Here is an 11,290-nt window from a genome sequence, read left to right on the forward strand (position 1 = left end):
GTGAAATCATGCTATGTTATGATCCGATTACATCATTTATGTTCTTTTGATATAATTGAAATATATTTTTAGTTAAAATCCTTTGTCAAATGAGTCTCATATTACTGTTTTAAAGTATCTTTTTATCTCTTATTCATTGATTCTCGTTATAATTGATATGTTTATGTTAACTTGATATTGTTTTATATATACATATGTATAGTTTTATTATCTCATATATGCTTTTGATACATTCCTACTTTTTTTTTTTATCAAGAATATCCTTATTCTAGTATTTATGAGATATTATGGATCCTTTGCTAGAAATAAAAAGAGGACAATGTTATATGTACAGCTTGTGTTGCTCTTGTCGACCCCAAAAACTTTATCTAGATGTGGAATACTTGTGTTATGTGACCATCTAGAAACGGATAAATTTATATTATATTATAATCTTACGACACTATCTATGTTCCTTTGATATGATTCCAAAGGATATGCTTATATATTGTTATATGCTCTTTTGATATTAATAAATTGAATAAAATATCAAATATGATACTTAAGCTTATGTCTTGTATTTGTTCATGGCATGCTCCCATGATACATGATAAATATAATTTTACTCTTGAGTTTATTGTTTTGCATTCTAATTGATCGACTTGTATGTTTATTTTTATTCTTTTGTTATCAAACACAACTTTTAAGCTTATTGTTCTGACATTGATTCACTATAAGTTACTATTTACTCATTCGTTATTAATGTATCGAATGGAATGTTGAATAATTCTTGCATTTTGACCTTAATATGCTTATATATTTTTATATGCTCCTTTAATATCAATGAATTAAATAAAATATCAAATATGACTATTGAAATCATGTCATGTCATGCATTTTGACTTTGATCTATTTTTTATGTTTCTTTGATATCAATGAATCGGATAAAATGACAAATATGATTCTTGAGTTTGTTATTTGGTTATCGATGAATCAAAAGAAATGTCAAACATAACTCTTGAAATTATATCTTGTATTTTAATCTTCATCTACTCATATGTTGTCATATGTTCCCTCGATATCAATGAATCAAATGAAATAACAAATATGACTCAAAGAGAATAAGGCCAACTATAAGAAATCTAATTTTAATTTTAAAACTCAAAGTATATATTCATGTGGTTGATAAAGCTAGGATAATCGAAAAAAATATTAAGAAGATTTAGAATATCATGGACAAAAAAGCTAATGCCAAACTCATCAACCATAAGAATAAAAGAAAAAAAATGAATCAGAAATATATAATAAAACTTTAAAGACATTTGAGTTTAGTTTAAAAGAGAGAAGCAATAAGAAAAGACTTTCTCACATGTAAAATATTATAAAAAATCATAAAATAAGTCATTGTTTTTGAATGATTGGAGTTTCTTTTGCTCATAATAAGTTGGTTTATCAAATGAAAGATTGCCATTTTGACAAAAAGAAAAGCCATTACCTCCTAAGCTTATAGCCTATGTTAGAGTATATGTTATCACTAAATATAATTCTAGAACTTTCAAATTAGTGGTTGAATGTATTATTCATGTTTCTAATAAAAATATAAATGTTTTGTTTGATCTTAGTTCTAACATATCATTTATTTTATAATATTTTGCTTACTGTTTGGCTGTTCCTTTGGTTGAAGTGGTTTTAAAATATCATTCTATTAAAAATTTTACTTAGGAGAAATGATAAAACTTTATCCCACATCTTTTCATTGATTGAAGTAAGATAATTAGATAATTAGATTTCTTTTTTTAGCAATAGGAGGGGGCAATATCCTTTATTTTTAAATTATTTATGATATCCATATATTTTTTAATTATTTTTAAATAAAAAATATTTAATAATTTTTATATTACATAATTTTATATTAGAAGCTTAATTTATATGGACCTAACTGTAAATCCTAAAATCTATACATGATTTGTGAATGTTTTTATATTAAGTCAGTAGAGGAGAAAAATATTAAAAAAGGAGAGAGAAAATGGTTAACATGTATCAATCACTTTGTTTGTTTTTTCTTTTCTTTTTTTTTGCATACTTCACATTGCAACACTTTGTGTTATCTAAACCTAACTAATTATAGAACATAAGCGCAAAACTAATTATTAAATTAGAACCTTATTGTCATCTATGTTAGACTAGAGAAGAGAAGAGGAATTAAAGAAAAGAAAAATTGAATGAGAAGAAGAAGTAAAGTCTTCTTACTTTGGTTGGGGATTTTGGACTAGTTTAACATTTTTAGGAATTTAGCTATTAAGATAAATATTCTATCTAATCCTACAATATATTTCCTTATTTATAAGAAATTAGTATAACTTTGCTTTTTGTAATAGCATCAAACTCAATTGAGCTATAAACTTACTATTTTAAAATTTATGAGAATCCTGAAGTAACTATCTTATTTTAAAATTAGTATAGAGACTAGATTCTTAGATTTTTCTTTTAGTATCATATTTAAATTATTTGAAGTACAAATACTTATTTAAATATTTAATTTAATTGATCTTTAAATTTTATTAAACATAGATAAAAACCTAACCTATCTATCTTATTTTAATTATAGTGTTATGTATAAAACTCTAAGTTAATTAAAATTATTTTTTTGTTAAAAATTAGACTCTTTAATATCTTATTTGAATGATTCGAAGTATAAATATCTATCTAAATATTTTCCTCCTCTCTCCACCGATGAAAATACCTCCCGATGAGAGTAAAGGGAGAAGACAATTGAAGCGACAGATGATAGAGGCAATAGCAACATAAAAAAAGAATAGAGGGGAGGGATAACAGTCGATAAAGGCATTGACGATGTAAAAAAACTAGAAGAGAAAAATAATTTAGATATTTTTCGAATTAGAAGTGTTGTTCGAGAAAAATGAGTATCTTTTTAGAAAAACTAAAAACTAAATTTTTACTAGGAAATAATGAATATCTTTGTCTCTTACCAAAAAGTCAATCAATTTTAGATAGTCTCTCTTACCAAAAAGTCAATCCAATTCTAGAAAGTTTCCTAATGCAACAACTAAAAATCAAATAAAAACCTTAATTTAAATGAGCTACAAAGGTTGGGAAGAGATACTCCTTTCCTTTCTTGGATTGAGACATTAAACCACTTGGCCTTCTCAGTGCCAGTCGTCGTCTTACATGTACTACCAAACTTCCTGAAACCCAGCAGACACTCCTTTATCCATAATAGTATTCCTTACCCACACACTATATTGATCCCTTCATATGACCCCATACGACAGTCTTTTCATAGTATATATAACACTACTCCTGCGTCCTAAAGTCAATGAGCTAAACACGCCGTCGTTGATTCCCTCACTGCCTGCGCTCGCTGGGAAAATTTCTTCCATGCTTTTGACTCTTCTTCATTACCGAACTAAACGCTATTGGTTGTTCTGCAAGTGATTTGATTTTAAACTCGGATTAAGGTGAACAATGTTTATGTTATCTTATCAAATTCTTATTTATATTATACAAAATCACAATATATAACTTATACTTTTTAGTAGATAAATTTTTAAATGGATGATTTTCTTAAAAAAAAATCATAAGCTGTATCTCCAAATATACTTCAATATTATATTGATATGAGTAAGAAAACATCTATTATTTATTGTAGCATATAGAAAAGCTCTTACGTCTCTCTACATATTTTCATTCATTTGATATTTTTAATATTCAAGAAAATTGAGATTCTATAGATCATTCGTAATAAAACTATTTTCTACCAAATTTTATAATTTTTATAAAATAAATAGAGTTCTCATTTTAATAGTCCAAAACGGATAATTTTCACCTTTGAAGATAAAAAGTTGATTAAAAATATTTACTCCAATATCTATTTTTTTTATCTATTAATCTCCGCTTCTTTTTTAATTGATATACTTTTACTGATGATATGATATCATGCTGGTTGACTTTTTATATTACTAGAAGGAACAAGAAGTAATTCTAATTTAGAATATTTTTTAGCCTAACAAATATTAGCCCGATAAATCTCCTTATCCTCATCTATTTATCTTAATCTAAATTTTTATTATATAATTATAATTATTTAAATTAATTTTATTATAAAAATCATAAACTATATATATATATATATATATATATATATATATATATATATATATATTATAGGTTTGTTGAATTTGAACCACAAAAAAAGTCCACAAAACACAAGAAAAGACTGCCTTAAGGGAAGTTGAATTAGCTTTTTCAAAGAGCAGACAAAGTTGTCCATTCCTTGCCTTTTTCCTCACCCTGTCCATTTTGGCTGCACTTCTTTAATCTTTCGTCGGGAAGAAGTCGAAAGCAAAAGAAAACACACTTTCTTTAATGTTCCACAGGGAAGAAGTCGTTCACGTCTCTCAATCTTTGCAATTCACGTAACCCGAGTTAAAAGAGATGAACCAGACAAACGAAGGCCGTAGAAGAATGGGTTCTTGCCCTTGGTTGAATGTATGGTTCGTCCATCCAAAAAGGATGGTGACGATATCGATGTATGACTGTCTTCAAGCGTCTTGTTCTTTTCCGTTGCCCCACACAGTGATCCCTTATAGTGGCAGGCGACACCCCCACCTCCCGTTCCCAGCTTTGTCAACAGAGACCTGCTGAGCCCTGACTAGGAAGAGAGAGATCGATGAGGAAGGAGAGCTTGGCCTTGTTGACGACCCTCCTCCTGCTGCTGCTGCTTCTGCCGACTACCGAGTCCAAACTTAGCAGGGACGACTTCCCACCAGGCTTCATCTTTGGAGCAGGAACTTCGGCTTACCAGGTAACTCACTCTCGTCGATGCCTTGCTGCTTAATTACAAGGGGTAATTATATAGTTACCTAAATTAATATTTCGATCTCTATATTAAAAATTACAAGAGGTATTCCTATCTCTATATTTTAATTTTTAGCATTGGATTTCATATAAAACTCTGGAACGCCACCCTCGCGCGCCTCCGGCTGCGCTGCGGACGGCAGACCAGCGGCGGCATCGGTGGCACGCGAGGCCGGCGCCCGGATCTCCTCTGGAACAGTGTTCACTAGCTAGACTTGGCTGAGACAAAAGAGAGAATTCATGGGATCCTCGCAGTTAGTGCAAGTTTCTTTGTGCTCTTACATGATGCATATATCTATGTGCAGGTGGAGGGTGCCGCTGCTAAGGATAGTAGGACTCCAAGTTTATGGGATACATATACTCATGCAGGTGAGAGAACAAGCTATTCTTCCTGTCAATCTCATTTTTGACTTGGCTTTAATTAAACGATGCAATCCTCTTCTTCTTCTTCTTCTTTCGTTTTCTCGTTTTGTTCTATGCACGTTTATGTCGCCGAAGTAATTTGCACCTAAAACAATCAAGATTTTTCAATAAAAAAAAAAAGGAAGAAGATAGTTCCTCTGAGTTTAACCTACAAAAGAAACACTGGCATTACATTTTGGGTGATGGATGTGACAGGGGGGATGCTGGACAAAAGCACAGGAGATGTGGCTTCCGATCAATACCACAAATATAAGGTCTGTCCGTCTGCCTCTCTTTCTCATTAAAGCTTCGTTCATCATACAGAAAAATAAAAAGAAACAAGAGAAAAATACAAATCGTAAGCAGCTTTTCTGAGTCCTCATCTTTTGTAGTGTTGTTTAGTTGGGTTTTCCTTGTTGCTTTGATTATTGGCATTCCTATTGTGGCATAGAAAAGAGTTCAGCAGTAGAAAGAGAAGGCTTGCATCACTATCGATGAGGACATGCATATGTATATATATATATGTACACCCGAATTCCTTTCGAGTTCTTTTATTTAGCAATACAATAAGACATGGCTATAGTATTACCATCGGAAATCAAGCTTAGCTGTAAAATTAACCATGCAGGAAGACGTGAAGCTAATGGCTGACACAGGACTCGACTCCTACAGATTCTCCATCTCCTGGTCGAGGCTTATACCAAGTATGACAGATCTAACTTGTTGAGATGTCCAAAATCCAAGGCGAGATTTAGATTCTTATGTGTCATTTCTTGTTCCTTAGATGGAAGAGGAGCCATTAATCTAAAAGGTCTGGCTTACTACAGCAATCTCATTGATGAGCTATTGAAATATGGTGAGTTTAATTCCCACTCCTGAATTATATATTCTAATAAAGAAAAAACCAATTTCTTGCTTATCTTCTTGTTTTGTTTCCTTTTCTTTTTTGATGACGCAGGAATAAAGCCGCATGTGACAATCTATCATCTTGATCTTCCACAAGCACTTGAAGACGAGTATGGAGGATGGCTGAGCCAGAAAATTGTGTAAGCCACCATCCTTTCTCTCTCATTCACGTCGATGCAAAACCCGCTTGCTTGATTCAATTAATCCGAGACTAATCGATCTTCGGAGATGCAACCCAGGGAGGATTTCACAGCATTTGCAGACGTATGCTTCAGAGAATTCGGTGATAGGGTGTCTCAGTGGACCACCATCGTCGAGCCTAACATAATAGGGATGGCGTCATATGACAATGGAGTCTTTCCACCAAACAGATGTTCTAAGCCTTTCGGCTTACTCAATTGCACCGTCGGTGACTCCACCACCGAGCCATACATTGCAACTCACAACCTCTTACTGTCACACGCCTCTGTTGTCTCATTGTATAGAACAAAGTATCAAGTAAGTCGGTTCATCTTTTCCAGGATCATGTCCTTTCACCTAGCAATGCACTCACAGAAATGCAGACTTAGTCTATCTTTTCTTATAGGCCATACAAAATGGGAGGATAGGATTGAATGTGTATTCTTTTTGGTGTTATCCATTGACAAACTCCAGATTAGATTTCCAAGCAACCCAAAGATCATTGGACTTCCTCATAGGCTGGTAAGTGCAGCTCGCAGTCAACTGCATGTTCACAAGAATCATATGCTAATCTCTGTTTGATTTTAGGATCATTAGCCCCCTGGTTTTCGGAGACTACCCAAAGATCATGAAGAAGATTGTCCGCTCGAGGCTTCCTTCCTTCACGGAGGAGCAATCCGAGCAAGTAAAGGGTTCGTTCGACTTCATTGGCCTAAATCATTATCAATCAATCTGGGTCAAGGACAACTCCAACGCTTCCAAGACTGCACCTCGTGATTTCAACGCAGATCTCTTTGCCAAATTCTCATGTTAGTCCTCTTCTTCCTTTAGTTCACATGAAAGCAGTTCATTGATTGCACTCCTAATGGATTGTTGGCACCTTCATGCTTGCAGTTTCAAAGAACGACACACCGAGCGGTCAGGTAAACTAATAAGAGCAGTTCTTTTAATATGATCAGTTTCTGAATACAGCTTGAGTTGGCTAACCTATATGTGTGGTGTATATCTGAGCCAGTTAATCCCTGCTGACGTACCCATCGATCCTGATGGCCTGCAACATATGTTGGAGTATATCAGAGATGCCTATGGAAATCCTCCAGTTTATATCGAAGAAAATGGTCAGTGCTGCTTCACCATAATGACTCCACACTCAGAACCGCATTACACGGTATGAAATGTTTGATCGTCTCGTTTGAATGTTGATGCATGCAGGTTATGGATATGGAACAAATGACACAATCTACGACGTCGAGAGGGTGAACTACTTGAGTGCCTTCATTAGCAGCATGCTCGATGGTATTAGGTATTTAGCCCGATCATCCACTTCATGTACGTAAGAGTAAGAAAGTGAGACATCTTCATAAATCTCTCTCATCATGTAGGAAGGGAGCCAATGTGAAGGGATACTACGTGTGGTCATTTTTAGATGTCTTCGAGTTCTTGGCTGGGTTTCAATCACGATTTGGGCTATACTATGTCGATTTCAAAGACGAAAACCTTAGAAGGCAACCCAAGCTTTCTGCACTTTGGTACTCCGACTTCCTGAAGAAGAAGAAGACTGGCACGAATATAAACAGGATGGGACTGCATGAAAGATCTCATTCTCAACAGTGACTCGTGATGGTTATCATGTTGCTTTGGATAAAGATGAAGACATACAATTAAGTTGAGCCAATGTGAGTGAAGATGCATCATGTTTCCTTCGATCTTCACTAGTTTTCTGCTATTTGAGCTGTTACTACTAGGATGAGCTGCATCCATGGCATTAAGATGTGATGCTATAATAAAGGAGGTTGATCCTGGGTGGGTCAACGTTATCGTGCTTAGGTGGATGTATAAGATTGGCTCAAATAAATGTGATCAACGTTATGTTCGACCTAGATTTTGTCAAATACAAACGAATAGTTGTCCATGAGGATCTGCTACTACTCGCTAACGATATTGAGATCACCCGACGGTTCGTCAACGTTGGTGCGTCCATCCACCTCTGACCCTACCTTCACTGTTGCCCCTCCGTTGAGGTCGACGATGGGGACGACGGGGCGGAGAGGGGTGGGGGTGGCGACATAGCGACCTCCTTACCCTCATGCTCACCCCACTACCTCCGTCCCTTGGCTGATGTTGTTGCCACAAGGTAAGAGCGGTTTTAGAGAGGTTTTAGGACTTGGTGATATGATACTTGTGCTACTGTCAATGTTTGTTATGATAAGGTACTCTTCAAGACTTACAAAGAAGTCACAAAAGGATAAGAGATACAAATGAAAAATGAGAATCTCTTTGGTAAGGGAACTATCGAACTCACTTTTCGAGAAAGAAAGTCATTTTTACTAATATTTTTTATGTATCAAATATGAGTAGAAATTTAGTGAGTGAGAATCTCTTTGGCAAACCTGGAATTAAATATGTATTTGAATTCTGGAAGTTAATTCTATCCTGTAATGAAACTGGAAAAGGCCAACTGAGGGAATAGTCAAATTATCTATTATTGACAAGGATTCTAAATTTAATAAAGATATTGCTTCTGTTTATATTGTTGATTCTTATTCATTATGACATGATAGATTAATACATATTGGAACTAGTACCATTAAAAGACTGGCTAAGTATGGCTTAATAGATTATCATTTTGATGATCATAATAAATATGAAAGTTATGTTAAATCAAATATGATGAAGAAAACATTCAAAAGTGTTGAATGGTATACTAATTTGTTAGACTTAATATATTATGATATATGTGAATTAAATAACATATTAATAAGATGAGACAATAGATATTTCATTACTTTTATAGATGATATGTCTAGGTTCATATATGTTTACTTATTGAAACATAAGTTGAAAATTAATTAGGGAGGAATATTAAAATTTTAAGAAGTGATAGAGGAGGAGAATATTTTACTAATGAATTTTAACTTGTTTTATGAACAACATGACATAATTCATGAATGTTAAGCACCTAGAACACCTTGAGCAAAATGGATTAGCAAAAAATAAAAAATAAAACTTATGTAGAGATGATTAATGCTATGTTGTTGCATACTAAATTATCTTATGATTTGTGAGAATAAGCTTTATTGGCTACATGTCATATTTTAAATAGAATTCCCTCTAAAAAGAATAAGATCTCTCCATAACTCTTATGGAAAGGAAGACAACTTAATATTGGTTATTTTAAAGTGTGGAGGTGTCTTGCATATTGTAAAATTAATGATCCTCAAAGGATATAGTTGGGACTTAGAGGAATCAAATGTACATTTATAGGCTATGCCTCAAATAGCAAAGCTTATAAACTTCTTAATTTGGAGTCTAATATCATAATAGAATCTCGAGATGTGGAGTTATTTGAACACTTAATGACTTCAAATAATAATGTTCATCCTCCAACTAGTAAAGAGTCATCGATTGAGACATCTCAAAGGTTTAGTAAGCAACCTAATATTCTTTTGATTGGGCATCAATCAAATTCACAAGAGGTTAGAGAGAAATCTCATGAATTAAGGAGAAGCACTCGTATATGGAAAGCAAAAACATTTAAGATCGGATGAGAATGATTTTCAAAGTATTTCCTTTTACTTTATTGAAGGAACTAACGTGGAGTCTTAAAAATAATTTCTCTTGTTTTATAAGTGGAAGATGATCCTAAAACGTTTAAAGAAGCTATGGCCTCTCATAATGCTGCTTTTTGAAAAGATATTATTAATAATAAGATGGATTCTATTATGTGGAACTTATCGATTTACCTTTTACCTCTAAATCTATTAGTTATAAATGGGTTTTTTTAATAAAGTATCATATAAATGGTGCTCTCCAAACGTTCAAAGCAATGTCAGTTACTAAAGGATTTCGATAAAAGAAAGGAATAAATTATTTTGACACATATGCTCTTATGACTAGGATCACATCTATTATAATTATTTTTGCTTTAGCATCAAATTTTGATCTTTATGTTTATCAAATGGATGTCAAAACGATATTTTTAAATGGAGACCTCGATGATGAGATATATATGGAACAACCCAAATGTTTTATTCTATCAAGAAATTAACATAAAATGTATAAACTTATTAAGTTATTGTATGTTTTAAAGCAGGCTCCAAGCATGAGAAATTTGATGCAATAATTCTTTCTAATGGATTTGTTCACAATATTGTAGATAAACGTGTTCATCTCAAAACTTGTGATGACTATATGGTGATAGCTTATTTTTATGTTGATAATATGCTAATAGTCAGTAACGACATAAAAGGCATTATAGAAACAAAAAGGTTTTTATCTTCAATATTTAAGATAAAAGATCTTGGGCAAGTTAATACTATACTAGGTATCAAGGTAAAAAGAAATAGGGGGGGATATATTTTGAGTCAAACTCATTACATAGAGAAAGTACCGAAGAAATTCAGTTATTTAAAAATCAAAGAAACAAATACCCTACTTGACCCAAGTATCAAATTAGTCAAGAATGTTGGAAGAACAATGACTCAATTAGAATATTCAGTGCTATAATAAATCTTATGTATATAACACAGTGCATAAGACCTGATATAACATTTGCATTTAGTAAATTGAGTAGATTTACTAGCAATCCAAATGTAGAGCATTGGAAGGTTATTGAAAGAGTTCTTGGGTACCTTAAACAGATTAAAGATTATGACCTACGATACTCAAAATTTCTTGCTAATTTAGAAGGATATACTAACACAAGTTGGATATTGAGTTTTGAAAATAACAAATCTACTACTGGTTGGGTATTCACTTTGGGAGGTGGTGTTATTTCCTGAAAGAGCAAGAAACAAACGTATACAACTCACTCAACTATAAAATCAAAATTTGTTGCTTTAGGCAAAAGTAGGAAATGAGGCTGAATGGTTGAGTAACTTTCTATTAGAAATTTCATTGACTTCTAAGAGTGTGAATTCAATTTCTATACTTCGTGATAGTCAAG

The 11,290-nt window shown here is 32.9% G+C and overlaps 1 protein-coding gene across 1 annotated transcript; it reads left to right on the plus strand.

The window, feature by feature from the left end:
• The first annotated feature begins 4,538 nt into the window (after nt 1–4,538).
• On the plus strand, nt 4,539–8,225 carry LOC103998074 (beta-glucosidase 22). Its single transcript, XM_009419457.3, has 13 exons — nt 4,539–4,804; nt 5,163–5,226; nt 5,476–5,534; nt 5,888–5,963; nt 6,044–6,115; nt 6,218–6,305; nt 6,405–6,663; nt 6,752–6,867; nt 6,934–7,154; nt 7,240–7,268; nt 7,361–7,463; nt 7,558–7,648; nt 7,728–8,225. Exons 1-13 carry the CDS (start codon nt 4,670–4,672, stop codon nt 7,957–7,959), a joined length of 1,545 nt encoding a protein of 514 aa, XP_009417732.2. The 5' UTR covers nt 4,539–4,669; the 3' UTR covers nt 7,960–8,225.
• The last annotated feature ends 3,065 nt before the right edge of the window (nt 8,226–11,290 follow it).

The sequence above is a fragment of the Musa acuminata genome, chromosome BXJ1-9, assembly GCF_036884655.1.
Source record: "Musa acuminata AAA Group cultivar baxijiao chromosome BXJ1-9, Cavendish_Baxijiao_AAA, whole genome shotgun sequence".
Taxonomy (NCBI): Eukaryota; Viridiplantae; Streptophyta; class Magnoliopsida; order Zingiberales; family Musaceae; genus Musa; species Musa acuminata.

What these genes read in the sequence shown, in the direction of transcription:
- LOC103998074 (XM_009419457.3), top strand. Translation starts at nt 4,670, where the DNA reads ATGAGGAAGGAGAGCTTGGCCTTGTTGACGACCCTCCTCCTGCTGCTG. An exon ending in CTGGTCGAGGCTTATACCAA is followed by an intron (nt 5,964 to 6,043) that starts GTATGACAGATC and finishes CTTGTTCCTTAG; the next exon opens with ATGGAAGAGGAGCCATTAAT. An exon ending in ACGACACACCGAGCGGTCAG is followed by an intron (nt 7,269 to 7,360) that starts GTAAACTAATAA and finishes TATCTGAGCCAG; the next exon opens with TTAATCCCTGCTGACGTACC.